Source organism: Procambarus clarkii, chromosome 44 (genome assembly GCF_040958095.1).
Source record: "Procambarus clarkii isolate CNS0578487 chromosome 44, FALCON_Pclarkii_2.0, whole genome shotgun sequence".
Classification (NCBI taxonomy): Eukaryota; Metazoa; Arthropoda; class Malacostraca; order Decapoda; family Cambaridae; genus Procambarus; species Procambarus clarkii.
In genome coordinates this window covers 28373277-28399710 of record NC_091193.1, presented here as the reverse complement: position 1 = coordinate 28399710, position 26434 = coordinate 28373277, and the positions used below count along the sequence as shown (strand labels likewise).

Below are 26434 nucleotides of genomic sequence, written 5' to 3'. Positions count from 1 at the left end.
CGAACCTCCTTAGGCGGGATGCGGGAGACAGAAAACCTCCGGAAAGATGCCAAGGCACCCAAGGGATCCCGGAACCAAACCCGGGGAGGAGCCGACCCAAATCAAATTCGTACAGGGAAGGGGGTATGAAAATTCTGCTCCCTGCAACAACAGACCCCATGATGAGGGCCCCAAAACCCAAGCGGGATCAAAGGGGGTCCAAGACCCTCAGGCCAACTCCTCCCCAGCCCCCAGAGCCTCCGAACCAGGCTCCGGGGCAGAGCCATTCCCCATGCCCTTCACTTATCTCCATGCCCTCGCAAACGAACCTCACAAGGGCAATGAACAACCCTCAAACTCGCACAAAGCAAGAAGGGACTCAGAGGACGCATCTATTGGACAACCAAGCCCCGACAGGGTTTTTCCAGGGCCTGTAGGGAGCGTGCTCCCTACGGGAAACCCAGGCTACGGTGCTGCAAAGTCGGTTGAGCCCAAATGATAATGTCAACAAAGAGGGAACTGGGCTAAACTGGACCCTTGTGAAGTGTACAAGCACGGGGGCCTAGAGGAGAGCCACCCAAAATACCCTAGGAAGACAAATAGTAAAACAAGCAGACCACCTCCATGCAGGAAAATAAAAAGAAAAGAAAACCCCCACAAACGCACAACAACAAAGGACGAACCAAGAACACAGCCGTTGCTAGATAGTTGAGTTGCTTAGCACCTCAAACAGCAGGAAACACCACCAGGACACAAATTCTGGCAGGAAACTGAGGCCAGAGTCGACAACCACCCCAGACAGCTTCAGTCTACGAACTGGAGAGTGAGGAGCCGGCGTGGGGGTCCCTGGCTCCCCACCTTCCCCTCCTGGGGAGTGGGAAGAGCTGCACGGACAAGTGGCGCAATGGTGGTTGATGACGTTTGCCCGTTTCCTTATTTTCTTTTGGAGGAGTTCTGTTTCTCTGTTCAGTCTTGGGTTTGCAATTTCCTACGAAGTGGGGTTTGTTTTGGGATGCCTATCTTTCTGGCTGCCTAATCCCGGTCGACCGGCTTAAGGAGCCCGTCGGCCGAGCGGACAGCACGCTGGACTTGTGATCCTGTGGTCCCGGGTATGATCCCGGGCGCCGGCGAGAAAATATGGGCAGAGTTTCTTTCACCCTATGCCCCTGTTACCTAGCAGTAAAATAGGTACCTGGGTGTTAGTCAACTGTTACGGGCTGCTTCCTGGGGGTGGAGGCCTGGTCGAGGACCGGGCCGCAGGGACACTAAAAGCCCCAAAATCATCTCAAGATAACCTCAAGATAACCCCGGTCGATGGCAGACATGGAATACTCCCAAATACAGGGAGGGAGGGTTTCCTTAGGCCATTGCTCCCTGCACCTCTCTGACGGGACCCAGGTTCTGGCTCATGGTTCTCGGTAGGCAGAACTCCATTGACTGAAGCCCCAGACTAAAATAGCTAATATCAGTCCGATAGCTCCAGGGAGCCGAAGGGGCTCCCCACAGAAAATCTATCAGAACCAGAAAAGTTACTGCATGCAGAAACCTAAGAAAATGTGCTGAATGAAATCAAGGCTTACTTTTATATCACTGAGTGCACTACTGCTGCAAATACTGTATATAAATTGAAATGCTGTGAGTTCATAGAGAATAATCCTGTTTACTGGCTAATTTTTAATTTATTACAAGCCCTTTTTAATCAATATACAAATTGATTTACTCGTGCATTAATACCTTACCGCATACTAAGTGTGCAAAAACCTTCGGCCTTCTCACTGCGCCGCACAAGATATGTCCCTTCAAGTGTGAGTAAGTCGCGACACAGGTGTCGTCCAATTCTGCCATGATACTCCAGGCCATAATAAGGGGGACTGTCGGGTGGTCTATCGGTGCATAAGATGGCAGCTGGCTTAGGAGCTTCTTCTTGAAGCTGGTACACTAAAACACAGACAGTAAAATGTGTGAATCCTGATCCATTACAGATATACGTACTGTACCATATACTGTATGTATGTATGTATGTGTATGTATGCATGTATATGTATGTATGTATATGTGTGTGTGTGTGATTAGTGAGTACAATTAGTGTGTGTAATTAGGTGAGTACAGTGGTACCTCGAATAACGAATTTAATCCGTTCTGTGTTCGTCATGTGAAACGTACGTCATACAAAACAAATGTCCCCAGGTAACCACTGTGATGCACTGTGTTTATTGTGAAATTCCCCCAGTGTGCATGACATCAAATGTTCCAAAAAAATCATTTTTCTTTGTAAAATGATAAATTACCTTCCCTGAACATGTCTATGTAAAAATAATTACCAAATTCCACTTACTTTGGCTGTGAGGGCGTGGACAAGGTGCGCTGTGACATCATCAGGGGCTGGTCGCCCGTGTGTGCAGCTCCCAGACACGGTCGCGCAGGCCATTCAAGCACCGCGTGTTGCCACAAATATATTTTCAAATATTTTTTCTATGTATTTCCAATGTGGTTTTATTTGTTTCTTTCATCGTATATAATGCATATTTGTGACCTTTACAATATGTATAGAGTAGAATGTTCATAATTGTCCATGAAACTGTGATACATGTGTCAGTAATGTGTCCACAATAAGTGTTTATTGTCATAATATTACGTGGTAAAAATTCACTAAAATTACAATATGTACAGTTTCACATACTATTTACACAGTAACACACTGTATTACACACTCAGTACTTTGGAGATGCGTAATAATCAACGAAGTAGTCCATGGTACACAGCACGACTTTGCTCTCGATGCACCAGCTACAGATAGATTTTCGCTTCCCGTTTCATCGTTCTGTGTGCTTGCAAATAACGCACCCTTGGCTTTAGTACTTCTAGGTGGTATGTAGCTAAGCTTGTAAAGCATAAGGTAGTATTGAAACGATTATAAGAAAAGCACAATGTGTAAGGTAGTCTTGAAAAGATCGCTTTGTATGGTCCCACACAGCTAGCCTCAAAGAGTGTCTGTCAGTCAGGAAGAGATTCAGGTATTCTTGAAAATATGTATAGAAAACACCACCATGGAAGCTGCTAACACTGTTCATCTATGCTACTTGTATCAGATGCATCATCACTGAACGCAGAAAACGATTCATCTATGTATCATCTACATAAATTGGAGATGGCAAGGGTGGGGCTCAGAGCTACAACTGGATACGCTCGTTGTATCATCCTCATAGGTGCTGTATCACTTGTATCCGACCGTTGTGTTAAGTCCTTATTGCGCCTAGATTCACCAATATTATGACCCTTATGTTCTTCACACAATAAGGTCTGAATTTCGCCGACTGAACGCAATCTTTCAACACCGTGTGGGACAGGTGTTTGGGAGCCAGAGGCACGTGTGCCACAAATGGTTGCTCACGCAGTACTAACCCAGCCAGCAGCCCTTGTCTTTCATATTCGTTATAGCAAGAGGTTTGTTCAGTGTTTGTCGGGTAGGCTGCTCCATTATGACAATCTTTCTTTGTTTCAAATGTGTTCCATTTGTTCTGTATTTGTCACTTACGTCTCAATAATGGAGCAGCCTACCCGACAAACACTGAACGAACCTTTATGGCATTTGTCCATTTTTCAAATTGTTTCATCAGTTCTTTTATTTTTATTTTTATTTTATTTAACAAACATGGAGCAGCCTACCTGTAGACCACCAAACGAACCTTTTTGACATTTGTTCTGGTTTTCAAAATTCTTCATTTTTTTTTATTATTTACGTTTTTTTTTATGTAACATGGAGCAGCCTACCTGCCGACCACCTAAGATTTTTTTTTTTTTTTTTTTTTTGCGCCTGTGGGTGTTGAAGCCATTTGGACCCCAAGGGTTAATAAAGAACTAGAAAAGTATAAAGAAGAAATAAAAGAGATGTATGCACAAGTTGTAAAAGAGAAAGAGACAATCAAGAAAGCGTGTTTGGAAGTCAAAACCAGAAATGACCAACAAAAAGTGGATTTTAGGCAAGCAATTAGGAAAGAACTGGTAACCAACAGTAAATTAGTCCAAACAATGCAGACAGAAGTCCATAATAATTTTTTCATGTTTAGAGAAGGAAATTTCATCCAGGGTGGACAGAGCAGCAGAAGAGATGAAAAATCATAGAGAAATTAGTAGAACTAGGAGAAAGCCTAAACTCAAATGCCAGTGATTTTAGAAGAACAGGAAAATATGAAAGAGACAAGAACCGCCCCTTAAGGATGGCGTTTAATGGCATGAAACATATGACGGAAGTGCTTAGAAATGCCAGGAAATTGCAGTGATGAGGATGGCAAACTTTGGTCAATAAGACAAGACCTCTCAAAGGAAGATAAAGAAAAGATGAAAATAAACCTCACTGAAGCAAAATGTCTAAATGGGATTAGAAATGAAGATGACAAATGTTTTTTCTACAAAGTGTCAGGGACTGGAATGCTAGTGAAATGGTACATAAAAACAAGGCAACAAAATCATTAGTGGAAAGGGGAGGGAACATGTTCCTGAAAATTGTATATACCAACATAGATGCAGTTAGATCAAAAACATTGGAGTTGCAAGACATAATTCAGCTTAAGGTCCCAGATATTGTCGCAGTATCAGAGACGAAACTTGAAGGAAATATTTTAATGAAGTTGTATTCCCAAAGAGCTACTCCTTTTGGAGACATGACAGGAAAACTAGGAAAGAGGGTGGAGTGGTTGTGCAGGTAAAGGAACATTTGAAGGTAAGAGAGTTAATACTTTAAAACCCTCGAGAAGTTGACATAATGGCATAGCAGGTCTGGAATCAGGATGATAAACTGATAATTGTAAATGTCTACAGCCCACCAGCAAGCAACACATGGACGAAAGAAGAACTGGATGACAAACGAGAGGGCCTCATAATGATCGTGAGAGAAATTATAGTACAAGCAGATAAAGATAAATAACAACTGTTGATACTGGGGAACTTCAACTTTAAAGCAATAGACTGGGAGGCCTATGAAGCAAGAACGGAGGACTTTAGGACAGGCAGATTTGTAAACTTCATTCTGGAGACTTTCTTGTATCAACACATCAAGCAGGCCACAAGAATGAGGGAAGGGGATGTACTGTCAGTACTTGATCTAGTATTCACCAGGAAAGAAGAATAGATATTTGACATCAAGTACCTTCCTCCCTTGGGAAAGAGTGATCATGTCCTGTTAGACATTAAATATGCTTTAAGATATCATCTAGAAGAAAATGGGGACACTGAAACAGTTGATAAACTTGATTTCAAGAGAGGACACCATGGGGAACTTCGAAATTTTTTTAATGGGTGTAATTGGACAGACTTGTTGCTAGACAGGGAAGTAAATGAGATGTATGCCAAATTTTGCAAAATATACGATGAAGGCACACAAACATTCTTACCTAAACAGAGATGCAGGGCCAGAAAACAAGATTGGTTCAAAGGAAATTGCGAGAGGGCCAGAGACCAAAACACACAAAAATGGAATCAGTATAGGAAGAGGCAAACCCTCAAACATACCAGCGATACAAAGATGCAAGAAACAACTATACAGCAGTAAGGAGAGAGGAAGAAATTAAAAAAAAAAGGGATAGCAGACAAGTGTATAACAGAACCAGGCCTGTTCTACAAATTCATAAACAACAAATTGTAGGTAAAGGATAATATCCAGAGGTTTAACCCTTAAGCTGCTAAGGGGTCCTGAGAAGATTTCCTCCACCCCCTGTGCACAAGAAAAAAAAGTTCTAAAAAATATTTTTGTCTTCTAAAAACGATAATTTGTGTTCCCTGAGCACGGGGAAAACAAAAATTTTAAGTGACATATTTTGAGTGCAATAGGCCGAGGAAGTCTGGCAAAATGTGGGCATTGACAGTGCGGTTGTCAGAGGTGGTCAGCATCACCCGAGCTGACAGGTGGGAGTTGCCACAAATATATTATTACCTAATTATTTCAATGTCTATGACTGATTTTTTCTTAGTTTTTTGCAGTAATATTATTCAATAGTGTGTAGTGTGATAAATTTATATAATAAAATGTGTGAATCATCGCTATACTCAAAAGTATGGTGTTCATATTAGTGGTTCAATTATTGCGTTCATAAAACACTAAACAAATAGTTTTGCAGTTATTAGGGTCCCAGATATTGTTGCATTATCAGAGGCGAAACTTGAAGGAAATATAATAAATGAAGTCATATTCCCAAGAGGATACTCAGTTTGGAGACGTGACAGGAAAACTAGGAAGGGAGGAGTGGCTGTTCTGGTGAAAAAACACCTGAAGGTAAAAGAGTTAATATTTGAAAACCCTCGAGATATTGACATAATGGCATTGCAGGTCTGGAATCAGGATGATAAGCTGATAATTGTAAATACCTACAGCCCACCAGCAAGCAACACATGGACAAAGGAAGAACTGGATGACAAACGAGAGGGCCTCATAATGGTCATGAGAGATATTATTGTACAAGCAGATAAAGATAAATCACGACTGTTGATACTGGGGGACTTCAACTTTAGAGCAATAGACTGGGAGGCCTATGAAGCAAGAACGGAGGACTTTTGGACATGCAGATTTGTGAACCTCATTCTGGAGACATTCTTATATCAACACATAAAGCAAGCCACAAGAATGAGGGAAGGAGATGTACCGTCAGTACTGGATCTAGTATTCACCAGGAAAGAAGAAGATATTTTTGACATCCAGTACCTTCCTCCCTTGGGAAAGAGTGATCACGTCCTGTTAGACATTAAATATGCTTTAAGATATCATCTAGAAGAAAATGGGGACATTGAAACAGTTGATAAACTCGATTTAAGGAGAGGCAACTATGGGGAACTTCAAAATTTTTTTAATGAGTGTAATTGGACAGAATTGTTGCTAGGCAGAGAAGTAAATGAAATGTATACCAAATTTTTAAAACTATACGAGGAAGGCACACAAACATTCGTACCAAAACAGAGATGCAGGGCCAGAAAACAGGATTGGTTCGACAGAAATTGTGAGAGGGCAAGAGACCAAAAGACACAAAAATGGAATCAGTATAGGAAGAGGCCAAACCCCCAAACATACCAGCGATACAAAGATGCGAGAAACAACTATACAGCAGTAAGGAGAGAGGCAGAAAGGAATTTTGAAAAAGGGATAGCAGATAAATGTAAAACAGAACCGAGCCTATTCTACAAATTCATAAACAACAAATTGCAGGTAAAGGATAATATCCAAGAGGTTGAAAATGGGAAACAGATTCACGGAAAATGAAAAGGAAATGTGTGAAACATTAAATGAAAAGTTCCAAAGTGTGTTTGTACAAAATGAAATCTTCAGAGAACCAGACACAATAAGAATTCCAGAGAACAACATAGAGCGGATAGAGGTGTCTAGAGATGAAGTGGAAAATATGCTAAAGGAGCTCGGGAAGAACAGAGCAGCTGGCCCAGATGGCGTTTCACCATGGGTTCTGAGAGAATGTGCATCTGAGCTCAGCATTCCACATCACCTGATCTTTCAGGCATCCCTGTGTACAGGAATCATAGCAGATGTGTGGAAACAGGCTAACATAGTTCCAATCTACAAAAGTGGCAGCAGGGAAGACCCCCTCAATTATAGACCTGTATCATTGACAAGTGTAATAGTGAAAGTATTGGAAAAGCTAATCAAAACTAAATGGGTAGAACACCTGGAGAGAAATGATATATCAGACAGACAGTATGGTTTTCGATCTGGAAGATCCTGTGTATCGAATTTACCCAGTTTCTATGATCGAGCCACAGAGATATTACAGGAAAGAGATGGTTGGGTTGACTGCATCTATCTGGACCTAAAAAAGGCTTTCGACAGAGTTCCACATAAGAGGTTGTTCTGGAAACTGGAAAATATTGGAGGGGTGACAGGTAAGCTTCTATCATGGATGAAAAATTTTCTGACTGATAGAAAAATGAGGGCAGTAATCAGAGGCAATGTATCGGAATGGAGAAATGTCACAAGTGGAGTACCACAGGGTTCAGTTCTTGCACCAGTGATGTTTATTGTCTACATAAATGATCTACCAGTTGGTATACAGAATTATATGAACATGTTTGCTGATGATGCTAAGATAATAGGAAGGATAAGAAACTTAGATGATTGTCATGCCCTTCAAGAAGACCTGGACAAAATAAGTATATGGAGCATCACCTGGCAAATGAAATTTAATGTTAATAAATGCCATGTTATGGAATGTGGAATAGGAGAACATAGACCCCATACAACCTATATATTATGTGAGAAATCTTTAAAGAATTCTGATAAAGAAAGAGATGCGATGCTTTCTAACTTCAGAATTGCATTTAAATACATGGATGGCGATATACTAAAGAAATTGTTCATGACTTTCGTTAGGCCAAAGCTAGAATATGCAGTTGTTGTGTGGTGCCCATATCTTAAGAAGCACATCAACAAACTGGAAAAGGTGCAAAGACATGCTACGAAGTGGCTCCCAGAACTGAAGGGCAAGAGCTACGAGGAGAGGTTGGAAGCATTAAACATGCCAAAACTAGAAGACAGAAGAAAAAGAGGTGATATGATCACTACATACAAAATATTAACAGGAATTGATAAAATCGACAGGGAAGATTTCCTGAGACCTGGCACTTCAAGAACAAGAGGTCATAGATTTAAACTAGCTAAACACAGATGCCGAAGAAATATAAGAAAATTCACCTTCGCAAATAGAGTGGTAGACGGTTGGAACAAGTTAAGTGAGAAGGTGGTGGAGGCCAAGACCGTCAGTAGTTTCAAAGCGTTATATGACAAAGAGTGCTGGGAAGACGGGACACCACGAGCGTAGCTCTCATCCTGTAACTACACTTAGGTAATTACACTTAGGTAATTACACATTATATGTAAGTATCTACATGTTTTGATCACCACAACTGTACAACTAAGCTGATTTAGTTAGTTCAGGCACTAAGAGACATCACTACACACAGCTGGCGGCTGCCTCCCTCACTCATTCAAGGTCAGGCGCACTAAATTTCTCCCCCAACAATACTGTTTGTAGTATTATTACACTATATACACACACATTATATATAAGTATCTTCATGTTGTATGCACTGTAACTGTACACCTAAGCTTGTAGGGTGCATAGTGGCCACCCTCCACACCGCTAGACAAGTCATGCAGATGACGCCACCTCCGTCACCCAAATGGCTCCTCCCAACATAATCCTTTTGCTGTTATTACACTAATATACACACATTATATATAAGTATCTACACTTGTGTTCACCATAGAGAACCACTGAGCTGGTATGTTGAATGCAGACAATAACAGGTGGCCACACAGCTTGGGAAAATAGGTGAGATAACACGAATGTGCAAAGTGAAATGAAAAATTGGATGAGAAAAAGTGACCCTAGTGTTTACAGTGCAGACAGCAACATTCAAGATGGCCACCAGCAAGAAGGAAAACTAAACAGAGCTAGATTTTGGGGGTTTTAATGAAGAAAGCATTGATATAAGCAGTCTACACAACAAATTGGCAAAATTAGATATAATAGTGAACTATAATGTAGAAATAATCAGCAAACTGAAAGAAAGTAATGACCATTTGAATAGCAAAGTTTTAGGTCTTGAGGGTTTACTGAAAGACTTGTGCAAGGACAAAAATCAATTGGAAACAAATTGCAAAGCCATGGAAAAGGAAAATAAACTCTTAAAAATAGCTTTGGAAGAAGTTAAAGCAAATTTAAACTTAAATGATTACGATAGGTTAGGTAAGGAAATTCAACAGGAAAAACAACTTTTGTCAGTATAGATGGAGGAAGTTACACAGGGAATAGAACAGTGCCAGAAAGATATGCAACTCACCTATGCACAAGTGCCAGGGAGAAGGAAAAATAGAAGCAGTAAAGGAAGCAAAACACTGCAGAAACCAGGATAAAACAAACATTAGACTGGAAGTCAGAAAGGAACTGGCATCAAATCCTAAATTGGTGAAAAACACAGTTGATCGAAGTAAGTCTGATAATTTTTGGTTGCAAAGAAAAGGAGATAACATCTAGGTCAGAAAGAACTGCAGAAGAAGAGATAATAGTAGATAAAATTGTTGGCCTCGTGGAAGGTCTTACTACCATAGAGAATGTCTGCGACTACAGGAGGATTGGAAAGTACATAAAAGGGAAAGATCGACCCTTTGAGGATCACCCTGAATGGTGCCAAACAGATGGAAGAAGTACAGTACTAAGGAATGCTAGAAAATTACAAGGTAATGAGGTAGGGAAAGTATAGTCGTTAAGACGAGATCTTTCAAAAGAAGACAGAGAGAAGCTGAAACTGAACCTCGCCGAGGTAAAACGTTTAAATGAGAGCAGGAATGAAGAAGAAATAAATTCTTTTTTCTACAAAGTGATAGGGGTAGGCAGACCAGTAAAGTGGTACATAAAGGCAAACCAACAAAATCATTTGAGAGAGGGGTACAAGTTCCTGAAAATTGCATACACCAACATAGATGGAGTGAGATCAAAGATATTGGAGTTAAGTGATGTAATACAGCTGCAGACACCAGACATTGTTGCACTCATGGAGACAAGTGTAATAGTCAAAATATTGGGAAAGTGCCTCGCGCCCAGTGAAAGTGTATTACCAGTGCCTCGCGCCCAGTGACTGTCCCGCCTGAATTCTTCACAAGGATTTACTGTTTCTTTTTGGATTTTTTGCTATTTGAGCATAAAATTTGTTATTATATATCTTGCAATGGGTCCCAAGAAAGCCAGTGGTAAGGTTCAAGGCAAGAAATCGCATGTGAGGATGACAATAGAGGAAAAGCAAGAGATCATTTGGAAGCATGAACATGGTGTACGTGTTGTTGCGTTTCAGAGGCCATCATTCGTGAGAAAGCCAGGGTATTGCACGAAGACTTTGTAAAGAAAACCCCCCGAATGAATGCAGATACGATAGACTTTAACCCCTTAACTGCGTTGCCTCCAAATATGACACCCCCAGCAGTGCGCAGGAAACAAATTCTCTATAAAAAAAAAAAAAAAAAAAAAAAAAAAAAAAAAAAAAAAAAAAAAATCCAGTGTCAAAAACCCTTCCCTGATGTAAAAAAAAAAATTGAAATTGTACTTACTTTGGCTGCTATGGGGTCCGTAAGTTGGGGCGTGATGTCATCATTCCCCATTCGCCCGTCACGTATGTTCACAGGGCCAGTAGGGCGCCCGGGGCGTGGCGCGCGAGTTGCCACGAATATATTTTTGTTCATTTTTTGCGCACAGTTCCAAAAACATTTTATTTGTTTTTACGTGCTAATCCTATGTATAATGAACACGTACACTATATTATGGCAGTAAAACATCCGTACTGTCCGAAGACACTGTGTTACGTGCATGACACTTATGTACACGTATGTTGCACATATTTACCATGTATCATGCTAATTTATGTATATATACAATCTATTTACACACTATACACTGTCACACAGTATATACTTTCACCATCAACACACACACAACTCCGCGAGTGTGAGCTGCCACACCCAGCCAGTCAGTCCTCCCTCTCTTCTCCAACATCGTACTCGCCATCACCCTTCCTCCCACCATACTCTTACTGTTTATATTACACTATTTACATATGTTATGTATACCTATCTACATGTTTTATTCACCAGAACTATGCAAGTAAGTTGGTATTGTGTCCAAACAGTACAGTTGCTACCATACACTGCATGAGAAATCACACAGCAGACAGCAGATGATGCTACAATTACGACGTCACCTCCCTCACAAAAATAGCTCCTCCCAACATACTCTTGTTGCTGTTATTATACTATATACACACACTTTATATACCCATGTACATATGTGTTCCCTATAGTGAACCACTGAGCTAGTATGGTGAGCAAAACAAGAGTGGCTCCCACACACAGTGGAGGCTACCTCAATTCTCTCCCTCCCTCCCTCACCAAAATTCCTCCTTCCATAATACTACGTACAATGCTAATTATAACCACAATCCTGGTCAATAATTCCTGTAAATGAATAATTGACCACACGTTTATTTTGAAAAGGAACCTAAGATGTCATTTGAAGATTCCTAGATGGACGAAATAATGCTGTGGTGCTGTGGCTAGCGCTGTGAACATCGTGAACAGCATTGAATCATTGATATTTGAACATTGTTCCCAGTCATTATCACACTCGGGCTCTTCTATAATACTATCATGGCTAAATAACACAGATTATATATATATTTTGACATTATTAGGCGATGCTGTGGTCACACACTGAACAGCAGTGCTGTGCGCTCATACTGCATGCGCCGGCCTTGGTTGCTCACTCACTACTGAGGCTCCAACACCCGGGAATGTGGACCATGATTTTTTTTAAAGATGGCGTCTGTTTACAAGAGCCCTGAGGAAGCTGATGTGAACCCCACGTAGCCGCGGGAGTTTTGAATGGAACGTGAAAAATAAAAATACCCGGAGGCGCGTTGCGCAAACCAGACGTGGGCCTGCAGGCGCGTTGCGCAAACCAGACGTGGGCCTGCAGGCGCATTGCGCAGTTTAAGGGTTAAGGCAAGCAGGGGATGGTTTGAAAAATTTAGAAAAAGAAGTGGTATCCATAGTGTTGCGAGGCATGGGGAGGCTGCCAGCTCAGACAAACCAGCGGCTGAAAGATTTATTGAAGAATTTAAAGAGTTTGCAGAGGCTGAGGGATACCTACCGCAATAGGTGTTTAATTGTGATGAAACAGGACTGTTCTGGAAAAGACTGCCTAAGAGGACATACATTACCAAAGAGGAAAAAACATTGCCCGGACACAAGCCTATGAAAGATAGGTTTACGCTTGTGCTGTGTTCAAATGCGAGTGGCGATTTGAAAATTAAACCCTTGCTAGTGTATCATTCTGAAAATCCAAGGGTTTTCAAACAGTATAAAGCGCAGAAAACCCAAACATGTGTGATGTGGAGGGCTAATAAAAGGGCATGGGTGACTATGACTTTTTTTCGGAGTGGGTGAATGAAGTGGTGTGCCCTGCCATAGAAAAATATCTGCAGGAGAAACATTTCCCACTCAAGGCCCTGCTTCTCGACAATGCTCCTGCTCATCCTCCAGGCTTGGAAGATGAATTGTTGCACAGATACAGTAAATTTCTCACAGTAAAGTTCCTTTCTCCTAACACCACTCCTCTAATTCAGCCTATGGACCAGAAAATCATAGCGAATTTTAAGAAACTTTATGAAAGGGCACTTTTCCGGAAATGTTTTGAAGTGACTGAAGCCACAAAACTCACCCTCAAAGAGTTCTGGAAAGACCATTTTAAAGTTTGTAGTGCTTTAAAACTCATTGACAAAGCCTGGCAAGAAGTGACTCAAAGAACCCTGATCTCTGGCTGGATAAAATTGTGGCCTGAATGTGTGACAGAACTAGACTTTGAGGAGTTTGAGCCTGTAAATCATGTGCCTATTGTTGAGGAAATTGTTACTCTGGGCCGGCAAATGGGCTTGGAATTGGATGGTGATGATGTAGAGGAGTTGGTGGAAGAACACAACGAAGAACTGACCACCGAAGAACTCCAAGCCCTTCAAAAGAAACAGCAAGAAGACCCAGCTCAGGATGTTTCTCCAGTGGAGGAGGAGGAGGCAGTACAGAATGTCCCTTCTGCAACCATTAAGAAGTGGTGTCAGATGTGGAAAGAAATGCAAACTTTTATTGAAAAGTCTCACCCAGAGAAAGCTGTAGTAGGCCGTTGCATTAATCTTTTTAATGACAATGAGATGCTCACTACTGAGACATCTTGCGAAGAAGGGAAAACAATCTTCCATGGACAGATTTGTTGTGAGAACATCGAGCAGTGAGCCACAATCAGGACCTAGTGGTATGCAGGCAAAACGTGCCAGAGAATGCACTCCAGAGAGGTCCTCACTGCCTGATGTTATAATGGAAGGGGACTCACCTTCCAAACAGTAACACCTCTCCTCCTCCCCCTCATCACCATCTTCCATACGCCTACAGCATTCAACCGCAAGGGTAAGTAATAACGTGAACATAGTTTTTTAGGTTTATTTAGATGAATTAAGTATAAAATTTAGTTTGAAGTGAGGTTTTTGGATAGTCAGGAACGGATTAATTCATTTCTGATTATTTCTTATGGGGAAATTAGCTTCGGTTTACGAGTTTTCGGGTTATGAGCCGTCTCCAGGAACGGGTTAAAATCTTAACCACCGTGCTGCGCCGAGTTTATTGTGAAATTCCCCGTGCGCATGAAATAAAGTGTTCCCAAAAAATTGCTTTTCCATGTAAAATGATAAATTCCCATCCCTGAACATGTCTACGTAAAAATAAATACCAAATTCCACTTACTTTGGCAGTGGGGATGTGGACAAAGGTGCGCTATAATGTCATCAGGGCCTGGTCACCCGTGCATGAATCGCCCAGACACAGTCGCGCAGGGCATTCAAGCACCGGGTGTTGCCACAAATGTATTTTAAATTATTTGTTCTATGTATTTCTAATGTGTTTTTTTTTTTCTATGTATTTCCAATGTGGTTTTATTTGTTTTTTTTTCTATGTATTTCCAATGTGGTTTTATTTGTTTTTTTTATCATATATGATGCATACTGTATTTGTGTCCTTTACAATATGTATACAGTAGAACGTTCATAATGTTCCATGGAACTGATACATGTGTCAGTAATGTGTCCACAATAAATGTTTATTGTCGCAATATTACTTGTTAAAAATTCCCTAAAATTACAATATGTACAGTTTCACACACTGTTTACACAGTAACACATTGTATTACATACTCAGTACTTCGGAAGTAAGTAATAATAAACGAAGTAGCCAATGGTACACAGAGCTACTTCGCTCTCAGTGCACCAGGTACAGATAAAATTTCGCTTCCCGTTTCTTCATTCTGTGTGCTTGCAAATAACGCACTCACATACACCCGTGGCTTTAGTACTTGTAGGGTGTATGTAGCCAAGCTTGTAAAGCATAAGGTAGTATTGAAAAGATTATAGGAAAAGTTCAATTTGTAAGGTAGTCTTGAAAAGATTGCTTTGTATGGTCCCACACCGGAAGAGATTCAGCTTGCCTCAAAGAGTGTCCGTCAGTCAGAAAGAGATTCAGCTAGCCTCAAAAAGTGTCCGTCAGGAAGAGATTCAGCTATTCTTGAAAATATGTATAGAAAACACCACCATGGAAGCTGCTAACACTGTTCATCTATGCTACTTGTATCAGATGCATCATCACTGAATGCAGAAAATGATTCATCTATGTATCATCTAAATAAATTGGAGATAGCAAAGGATTGCAAGGGTGACGCTCAGAGTTACAACTGGATACGCTCTCTGTATAGGGCGGGGAAGTCTGGCAAATTATAGGCGCTGACTCAGCGTGCGTCCCAGGCGGTGTCTGCTCGCCAGCTGTCAGGCCGGAGTTGCCACAAAGAGATAATTACCTAATTATTTCAATGTCTCTGATTGATTTTTCATAGTTTTTTTGCTGTAATATTATTCAATAGTGTGTAGTTTGATATATTTATATAATAAAATGAGTGAATCATCGCTGTACTAAAAAATATGGTGTGCATATTGTTGATTCAATTATGTTCATCAATCAGTGAACAAATACTTTGTCGGTTATTACACTATAAGCACAGGTTATATATAAGTATCTGCATGTTTTGTTTCCTATAACGAACCACTAAGTAGCTATTATGAGTCAAAAAGTAACGAGGAGTGACCGCCGTGTACCAGCCAGCCACTCCCGCCCTCCCTCCAGTCCTCTGACTCACCCACATTCTCCTCAAACAATACTGTTTTTGCTATAATTCACTATATACAGACGTTATATATAAGTATTTACATGTTTTGTTCACCATAACTGTACATCTAAGCTTGTATGGTGAGTAAAGGCACAAAGACGTAGGACCTCACACAGTCAGCCAATGGCTGCCGTCCTCAAGGCCAGACGCACTAATATTTCTCCTCCAACACTACTGTGTGGTGTTATTACGCTATATATCTTATATACAGACGTTATATATAAGTATTTACATGTTTTATTCACCATAACTGTACATCTAAGCTTGTATGGTGAGTAAAGGCACAAAGACGTAGGACCTCACACAGTCAGCTGATGGCTGCCGCCCTCAAGGCCAGACGCACTAATATTTCTCCTCCAACAATACTGTGTGGTGTTATTACGTTATATACACACATTATATATAAATATCTACCTGTTTTATTCACCATACTTGTACAAATAAACTCGTATGGTGCCCAAAGACCATCGTGGTAACCTGAAAACAACACCATCGTCTGCACGGTGGCGTCGTACAGACGACGCCACCGCCCTCACCAAAATGGCGGCTCCAAACCTTCTCTTGCTGTTTATACCCTCTATACACACGTTATATATAAGTATCTACATTTGTGTTCACCATAGCGAACCACTAAGTTGGTATGCTGAGTGCAGTCAATAAAAGGTGGCCACACACAGTCAGAAGACATCGCCACCACCCTCCCTCCCACAGCATTACTCTTCCCTCCATGGCGCACAGCGCTAAATATCACCACAATCCTGCTATTATCAGAACCCTGGTCAGTTTTATCACAGTCAGGGGTCTTCTGTAATAATATCATCGCTACATAATAGCATGAACAAGTATATTTGGCATTTTTAGGCGATGCTGTGGTCAAAAGCTGAACAGCAGTGCTGTTAGCTCATGCTGCGTGCGTCAGGCATGGTTGCTCACTCAATACTGAGGCCAATAACACCCGGGAGTTTGGCCCACGATTTTTTTAAAAAATGGTGTCTGTTTACAAGAGCCCTGATGAAGGTGTGGTGAACCCCGTGTATCCGCTGGCCGTTTAAATCTTGCGTAGTACTCCAACACATCATATGACGTGATGCGCAGTTGACTGGAACAACGTCCAACACGTCATATAACGTGATGCGCACTTTAATGGTTAAAGGGCAGTTCTTGTCATTCTCATATTTTCCTATCCTCCTAAAATCCCTAACATGCTCCTTTGAATTTAGGCCTTCTCCTAATCCTACTATTTTTTCTATGATTTTTATCTTTTCTGCTGCTGTGTCCACCCATAGATAAAATTTCCTAAAAAATTTGCAAAAGAGTGCAAAAGACTTGGTGTAATTCTTTACATAAATTTCACAAATGCATATGCAGGCTGGTCAACTCAATTAACAAATGCATAATTGTGAAAGTATTTTATCTTAAAATAAGTATATTTATCAAACTCATTTACATAAAGACATTGACAATTGCACACGAGAAGCAGAGATAAAAAAAAGAAATTATTGTTTACAGTTTATCAAATGTTTGTTTTGCCAAAGCGACTAATAATGGCAGTCTAACCTCATGTATCCTCCTCCCATTCTCTTCCATATCCTTAACATTATTTCCTATGATTCCACATTGTGGCCATTCACACAGCTTCTATCACTCACTACTACACCTTAAAAACACCAAAGTATTACAACTTGCATTTCTCCTGCAATACAAAAAATGCTTCCTACCATATTTTGCCACATTCCACACGCAAATTGGTTCTCATTCATCAATACTGTATATGTAAATTGTTATGACTATTCTTGTTAAATGTTAGAAATGCATTTGCAACCTCCTTGCAACTGCTGCAAATTTGTTCAACAGGCCATCTTCATTGATGGTTTATCATGTACTGCACACACAAACAAATTACAACTTACAAGCATCAGAGAAGTACCACAAAACCATGACTGGCCACTGTAAAGTCTTGAAGATTACAGAGAGATGACAACATACAAGTACTGTAGCAAACTTCACACAAATTTTGTTCTCAATGAACACAAATGACACTGATATTATTTACAGCCAGCATTTACTGAAACACTTTCTTCACCAAATAAGCAAAATTCATATTAATTATTGTTCATATTCAATAAAGAGGTTAATAGGACACCAAGAGAGAGCAATCACTTTAACACAGTAAAAATAACACATCCACGCAGCTCAGGAGAGACAACAGGATGCCATTGCAGATAATACTGGAAAGTGAAGCTCTAGTTACCACAGATTAGTTATCAGGCAGTGCTTGTGAACTTCATGTAGGGGAGCCATGTCCATGTGGGAATTATCATTAATTACATACAACAGGCCACTTTCACTATTGTGAAGCATATATGAAAGCATCAAGCAAAATACAGTTCAGCATTTACATTTCATGAAAAATAACAGATACAGTAGTTAAATTGTGATTACTGGAATCATCGTGACGCGTTAAATGAAGTCAAGGACTTTAATATATTGGGAGAACAGTGCAAGGATGGGAGAGAGTAGTAGACGGATGGGAGAGAATAGTACACGGGTAGGAGAGAGTAGTACACGGGTAGGAGAGAGTAGTACACGGATGGGAGACAGTAGTAGACGGATGGGAGAGAGTAGTGCAAGGATGGGAGAGAGTAGTGCAAGGATGGGAGAGAGTAGTGCAAGGATGGGAGAGAGTAGTGCAAGGATGGGAGAGAGTAGTGCAAGGATGGGAGAGAGTAGTGCAAGGATGGGAGAGAGTAGTGCAAGGATGGGAGAGAGTAGTGCAAGGATGGGAGAGAGTAGTGCAAGGATGGGAGAGAGTAGTGCAAGGATGGGAGAGAGTAGTGCAAGGATGGGAGAGAGTAGTGCAAGGATGGGAGAGAGTAGTGCAAGGATGGGAGAGAGTAGTGCAAGGGGGAGAGCAGTACAAGGGGGAGAGCAGTACAAGGGAGAGAGCAGTACAAGGGGGAGAGCAGTACAAGGGGAAGAGCAGTACAAGGGGGAGAGCAGTACAAGGGGGAGAGCAGTACAAGGGAGAGAGCAGTACAAGGGGGAGAGCAGTACAAGGGGGAGAGCAGTACAAGGGGGAGAGCAGTACAAGGGGGAGAGCAGTACAAGGGGGAGAGCAGTACAAGGGGGAGAGCAGTACAAGGGAGAGAGCAGTACAAGGGAGAGAGCAGTACAAGGGAGAGAGCAGTACAAGGGGGAGAGCAGTACAAGGGGGAGAGCAGTACAAGGGGGAGAGCAGTACAAGGGGGAGAGCAGTACAAGGGAGAGAGCAGTACAAGGGGGAGAGCAGTACAAGGGGGAGAGCAGTACAAGGGAGAGAGCAGTACAAGGGGGAGAGCAGTACAAGGGGGAGAGCAGTACAAGGGGGAGAGCAGTACAAGGGGGAGAGCAGTACAAGGGAGAGAGCAGTACAAGGGAGAGAGCAGTACAAGGGAGAGAGCAGTACAAGGGAGAGAGCAGTACAAGGGGGAGAGCAGTACAAGGGGGAGAGCAGTATAAGGGAGAGAGCAGTATAAGGGAGAGAGCAGTACAAGGGGGAGAGCAGTACAAGGGAGAGAGCAGTACAAGGGGGAGAGCAGTACAAGGGGGAGAGCAGTACAAGGGGGAGAGCAGTACAAGGGAGAGAGCAGTACAAGGGAGAGAGCAGTACAAGGGAGAGAGCAGTACAAGGGAGAGAGCAGTACAAGGCGGAGAGCAGTACAAGGGAGAGAGCAGTACAAGGGGGAGAGCAGTACAAGGGGGAGAGCAGTACAAGGGGGAGAGCAGTACAAGGAGGAGAGCAGTACAAGGGGGAGAGCAGTACAAGGGGGAGAGCAGTACAAGGGGGAGAGCAGTACAAGGGGGAGAGCAGTACAAGGGAGAGAGCAGTACAAGGGGGAGAGCAGTACAAGGGGGAGAGCAGTACAAGGGGGAGAGCAGAACAAGGGGGAGAGTAGTACAAGGGGGAGAGCAGTACAAGGGAGAGAGCAGTACAAGGGAGAGAGCAGTACAAGGGGGAGAGCAGTACAAGGGGGAGAGCAGTACAAGGGGGAGAGCAGTACAAGGGGGAGAGCAGTACAAGGGAGAGAGCAGTACAAGGGGGAGAGCAGTACAAGGGGGAGAGCAGTACAAGGGGGAGAGCAGTACAAGGGGGAGAGCAGTACAAGGGGGAGAGCAGTACAAGGGGAGAGCAGTACAAGGGAGAGAGCAGTACAAGGGGGAGAGCAGTACAAGGGAGAGAGCAGTACAAGGGGGAGAGCAGTACAAGGGGGAGAGCAGTACAAGGGGGAGAGCAGTACAAGGGAGAGAGCAGTACAAGGGGGAGAGCAGTACAAGGGGGAGAGCAGTACAAGGGGGAGAGCAGTACAAGGGAGAGAGCAGTACAAGGGAGAGAGCAGTACAAGGGAGAGAGCAGTACAAGGGGGAGAGCAGTACAAGGGGGAGAGCAGTACAAGGGGGAGAGCAGTACAAGGGGAACAGCAGTACAAGGGGGAGAGCAGTACAAGGGGGAGAGGAGTACAAGGGAGAGAGCAGTACAAGGGAGAGAGCAGTACAAGGGAGAGAGCAGTACAAGGGAGAGAGCAGTACAAGGGGGAGAGCAGTACAAGAGAGAGAGCAGTACAAGGGAGAGAGCAGTACAAGGGGGAGAGCAGAACAAGGGGGAGAGCAGTACAAGGGGGAGAGCAGTACAAGGGGGAGAGCAGTACAAGGGGGAGAGCAGTACAAGGGAGGGAGCAGTACAAGGGAGAGAGCAGTACAAGGGAGAGAGCAGTACAAGGGAGAGAGCAGTACAAGGGAGACAGCAGTACAAGGGGGAGAGCAGTACAAGAGAGAGAGCAGTACAAGGGAGAGAGCAGTACAAGGGGGAGAGCAGTACAAGGGGGAGAGCAGTACAAGGGAGAGAGCAGTACAAGGGGGAGAGCAATACAAGGGAGAGAGCAGTACAAGGGAGAGAGCAGTACAAGGGAGAGAGCAGTACAAGGGAGAGAGCAGTACAAGGGAGAGAGCAGAACAAGGGAGAGAGCAGTACAAGGGAGAGAGCAGTACAAGGGGGAGAGCAGTACAAGTGAGAGCAGTACAAGGGGGAGAGCAGTACAAGGGAGAGAGCAGTACAAGGGGGAGAGCAGTACAAGGGGGAGAGCAGTACAAGGGAGAGAGCAGTACAAGGGGGAGAGCAGTACAAGGGAGAGAGCAGTACAAGGGGGAGAGCAGTACAAGGGGGAGAGCAGTACAAGGGGGAGAGCAGTACAAGAGAGAGCAGTACAAGGGAGAGAGCAGTACAAGGGGGAGAGCAGTACAAGGGAGAGAGCAGTACAAGGGGGAGAGCAGTACAAGGGAGAGAGCAGTACAAGGGGGAGAGCAGTACAAGGGAGAGAGCAGTACAAGGGGGAGAGCAGTAAAAGGGAGAGAGCAGTACAAGGGGGAGAGCAGTACAAGGGGGAGAGCAGTACAAGGGGGAGAGCAGTACAAGGGGGAGAGCAGTACAAGGGGGAGAGCAGTACAAGGGGGAGAGCAGTACAAGGGGGAGAGCAGTACAAGGGGGAGAGCAGTACAAGGGAGAGAGCAGTACAAGGGGGAGAGCAGTACAAGGGGGAGAGCAGTACAAGGGGGAGAGCAGTACAAGGGGGAGAGCAGTACAAGGGGGAGAGCAGTACAAGGGAGAGAGCAGTACAAGGGGGAGAGCAGTACAAGGGGGAGAGCAGTACAAGGGAGAGAGCAGTACAAGGGAGAGAGCAGTACAAGGGGGAGAGCAGTACAAGGGGGAGAGCAGTACAAGGGGGAGAGCAGTACAAGGGAGAGAGCAGTACAAGGGAGAGAGCAGTACAAGGGAGAGAGCAGTACAAGGGAGAGAGCAGTACAAGGGAGAGAGCAGTACAAGGGAGAGAGCAGTACAAGGGGGAGAGCAGTACAAGGGGGAGAGCAGTACAAGGGGGAGAGCAGTACTGTACAATGAAGAAAGTGATGGGGTCCCTAAGAGGAATAATGAAGCATAAAAATGTTTCTGTGATGAAATGACAGTGCTAATATACTCCTTCCAAGCCTGACAGTGGCCAGTATACTCCTTCCAAGCCTGGCAGTGGCAGTATACTCCTTCCAAGCCTGACAGTGGCCAGTATACTCCTTCCAAGCCTGACAGTGGCAGTATACTCCTTCCAAGCCTGACAGTGGCAGTATACTCCTTCCAAGCCTGACAGTGGCCAGTATACTCCTTCCAAGCCTGACAGTGGCAGTATACTCCTTCCAAGCCTGACAGTGGCCAGTATACTCCTTCCAAGCCTGACAGTGGCAGTATACTCCTTCCAAGCCTGACAGTGGCAGTATACTCCTTCCAAGCCTGACAGTGGCCAGTATACTCCTTCCAAGCCTGACAGTGGCCAGTATACTCCTTCCAAGCCTGACAGTGGCAGTATACTCCTTCCAAGCCTGACAGTGGCAGTATACTCCTTCCAAGCCTGACAGTGGCAGTATACTCCTTCCAAGCCTGACAGTGGCCAGTATACTCCTTCCAAGCCTGACAGTGGCAGTATACTCCTTCCAAGCCTGACAGTGGCAGTATACTCCTTCCAAGCCTGACAGTGGCCAGTATACTCCTTCCAAGCCTGACAGTGGTAGTATACTCCTTCCAAGCCTGGCAGTGTTAATATACTCCTTCCAAGCCTGACAGTGGCCAGTATACTCCTTCCAAGCCTGACAGTGGCAGTATACTCCTTCCAAGCCTGACAGTGGCAGTATACTCCTTCCAAGCCTGACAGTGACAGTATACTCCTTCCAAGCCTGACAGTGGTAGTATACTCCTTCCAAGCCTGACAATGGCCAGTATACTCCTTCCAAGCCTGACAGTGACAGTATACTCCTTCCAAGCCTGACAGTGGCCAGTATACTCCTTCCAAGCCTGACAGTGACAGTATACTCCTTCCAAGCCTGACAGTGGCCAGTATACTCCTTCCAAGTCTGACAGTGGTAGTATACTCCTTCCAAGCCTGACAGTGGCAGTATACTCCTTCCAAGCCTGACAGTGGCAGTATACTCCTTCCAAGCCTGACAGTGGCAGTATACTCCTTCTAAGCCTGACAGTGGCAGTATACTCCTTCCAAGCCTGACAGTGGCAGTATACTCCTTCCAAGCCTGACAGTGGCAGTATACTCCTTCCAAGCCTGACAGTGGCAGTATACTCCTTCCAAGCCTGACAGTGGCAGTATACTCCTTCCAAGCCTGACAGTGGCCAGTATACTCCTTCCAAGTCTGACAGTGGTAGTATACTCCTTCCAAGCCTGACAGTGGCAGTATACTCCTTCCAAGCCTGACAGTGACAGTAAACTCCTTCCAAGCCTGACAGTGGCAGTATACTCCTTCCAAGTCTGACAGTGGCAGTATACTCCTTCTAAGCCTGACAGTGGCAGTATACTCCTTCCAAGCCTGACAGTGGCCAGTATACTCCTTCCAAGCCTGACAGTGGCCAGTATACTCCTTCCAAGCCTGACAGTGGCAGTATACTCCTTCCAAGCCTGACAGTGGCAGTATACTCCTTCTAAGCCTGACAGTGGCAGTATACTCCTTCCAAGCCTGACAGTGGCAGTATACTCCTTCCAAGCCTGACAGTGGCAGTATACTCCTTCCAAGCCTGACAATGGCCAGTATACTCCTTCCAAGCCTGACAGTGGCAGTATACTCCTTCTAAGCCTGACAGTGGCCAGTATACTCCTTCCAAGCCTGACAGTGGCAGTATACTCCTTCCAAGCCTGACAGTGGCAGTATACTCCTTCTAAGCCTGACAGTGGCAGTATACTCCTTCCAAGCCTGACAGTGGCCAGTATACTCCTTCCAAGCCTGACAGTGGCCAGTATACTCCTTCCAAGCCTGACAGTGGCAGTATACTCCTTCCAAGCCTGACAGTGGCAGTATACTCCTTCCAAGCCTGACAGTGTTAATATACTCCTTCCAAGTCTGACAGTGGCCAGTATACTCCTTCCAAGCCTGACAGTGGCAGCATACTCCTTCCAAGTCTGACAGTGGCCAGTATACTCCTTCCAAGCCTGACAGTGGCCAGTATACTCCTTCCAAGCCTGACAGTGGCAGTATACTCCTTCCAAGCCTGACTTAATATACTCCTTCCAAGCCTGACAGTGGCCAGTATACTCCTTCCAAGCCTGACAGTGTTAATATACTCCTTCCAAGCCTGACAGTGGCCAGTATACTCCTTCCAAGTCTGACAGTGTTAATATACTCCTTCCAAGCCTGACAGTGGCAGTATACTCCTTCTAAGCCTGACAGTGTTAATATACTCCTTCCAAGCCTGACAGTGTTAATATACTCCTTCCAAGCCTGACAGTGGCCAGTATACTCCTTCCAAGCCTGACAGTGTTAATATACTCCTTCCAAGTCTGACAGTGTTAATATACTCCTTCCAAGTCTGACAGTGGCCAGTATACTCCTTCCAAGCCTGACAGTGGCCAGTATACTCCTTCCAAGTCTGACAGTGTTAATATACTCCTTCCAAGCCTGACAGTGTTAATATACTCCTTCCAAGCCTGACAGTGGCCAGTATACTCCTTCCAAGCCTGACAGTGTTAATATACTCCTTCCAAGTCTGACAGTGTTAATATACTCCTTCCAAGTCTGACAGTGGCCAGTATACTCCTTCCAAGCCTGACAGTGGCCAGTATACTCCTTCCAAGTCTGACAGTGGCAGTATACTCCTTCCAAGCCTGACAGTGGCAGTATACTCCTTCCAAGCCTGACAGTGGCAGTATACTCCTTCCAAGCCTGACAGTGGCCAGTATACTCCTTCCAAGCCTGACAGTGGCCAGTATACTCCTTCCAAGTCTGACAGTGGCAGTATACTCCTTCCAAGCCTGACAGTGGCAGTATACTCCTTCCAAGCCTGACAGTGGCAGTATACTCCTTCCAAGCCTGACAGTGGCAGTATACTCCTTCCAAGCCTGACAGTGGCAGTATACTCCTTCCAAGCCTGACAGTGGCAGTATACTCCTTCCAAGCCTGACAGTGTTAATATACTCCTTCCAAGCCTGACAGTGGCCAGTATACTCCTTCCAAGCCTGACAGTGTTAATATACTCCTTCCAAGCCTGACAGTGGCCAGTATACTCCTTCCAAGCCTGACAGTGTTAATATACTCCTTCCAAGCCTGACAGTGGCCAGTATACTCCTTCCAAGCCTGACAGTGGCAGTATACTCCTTCCAAGCTTGACAGTGGCAGTATACTCCTTCCAAGTCTGACAGTGTTAATATACTCCTTCCAAGCCTGACAGTGGCAGTATACTCCTTCCAAGCCTGACAGTGGCAGTATACTCCTTCCAAGCCTGACAGTGGCAGTATACTCCTTCCAAGCCTGACAGTGGCCAGTATACTCCTTCCAAGCCTGACAGTGGCAGTATACTCCTTCCAAGCCTGACAGTGGCAGTATGCTCCTTCCAAGTCTGTCAGTGGCAGTATACTCCTTCCAAGCCTGACAGTGGCCAGTATACTCCTTCCAAGCCTGACAGTGGCCAGTATACTCCTTCCAAGCCTGACAGTGACAGTATACTCCTTCCAAGCCTGACAGTGGCAGTATACTCCTTCCAAGTCTGACAGTGGCCAGTATACTCCTTCCAAGCCTGACAGTGGCAGTATACTCCTTCCAAGCCTGACAGTGGCAGTATACTCCTTCCAAGCCTGACAGTGGCAGTATGCTCCTTCCAAGTCTGGCAGTGGCAGTATACTCCTTCCAAGCCTGACAGTGGCCAGTATACTCCTTCCAAGCCTGACAGTGGCCAGTATACTTCTTCCAAGCCTGACAGTGACAGTATACTCCTTCCAAGCCTGACAGTGGCAGTATACTCCTTCCAAGCCTGACAGTGGCCAGTATACTCCTTCCAAGCCTGACAGTGGCCAGTATACTCCTTCCAAGCCTGACATTGTAGCAACACCTCATGTACTTTATCACCAAACAATCCCCAATGAATCACAATAGTGTATAATGAAGTCTTGCTTTAAGACTCGGAGAAGGTTGCCAGAGTATGATGATAATGTTGTTGTGCATCAACTTCAAAACTGATTTGTATTTTGACACACTCTTTATTACAGTATAATAAATATTCATCAACAGAATTAGGATTCTACAGTATTTAAAATTGTACAAACTTAAAATTTACAAAAAAATTCAATTTAATATTTTATAATTCTAGTAATAATGCAAATATCCAAAACAAAATGCTTTTTTATACAAGTGTGATCTGCAGCTCTATCAGTCATTTATATGTTGGTCCTATATGGGAAAAATTCAGTTCAGAGACGGTACCCAGCTCTGGAGAAATACTCCCATTGGAGAGTTAATTACTACAGAGCATCTATAAAAATGTACAGTACTTACAGAAGGACTTCCACATTGATGTTCCTGGCCGGTGTTGCTCCCAGCCTCTCTCGTCTGAAAATTAATATAATTTTTAGCGTAGTGTTACAATATTAGTTACCTTTGGTAGTATTTTAAATGACTATCCTGCATCAATTGGAAACTATCATTGGCTAACCATCCTACTACATCGAGTCTCATTAATATTAGGGACTTTTTTTGCCTGTTTTGCTTTTTTTGGTACTCTCTTTTTTTATTGTGGGGGGGGGTCCGCTCCCAAAAGAGTACCAACGATGAAATTATTAGTCTGCTTGATATAATCTACACAG

General features: G+C 43.8%; 1 protein-coding gene across 3 annotated transcripts in view; it reads right to left on the bottom strand.

Moving 5' to 3' along the window:
- Positions 1–26434, bottom strand: part of LOC138349535 (N-chimaerin-like) — a 109095-nt gene that overhangs the window by 63433 nt on the left and 19228 nt on the right. For 2 of the 3 annotated variants that reach the window (XR_011222049.1, XM_069300869.1), the window contains exons 2-3: positions 26127–26180; positions 1719–1917 (exon numbers count right to left, since the gene is read on the bottom strand). Coding sequence is in view for 2 of the 3 variants with exons in the window: in XM_069300869.1 (XP_069156970.1) it covers positions 1719–1917; positions 26127–26180 (253 nt within the window). In the remaining variant the exon portion in view is untranslated. Of the gene's footprint in view, positions 1–1718; positions 1918–17689; positions 17998–26126; positions 26181–26434 lie in introns of those variants that run through there. The other variant, XM_069300870.1, reaches the window with a different exon arrangement.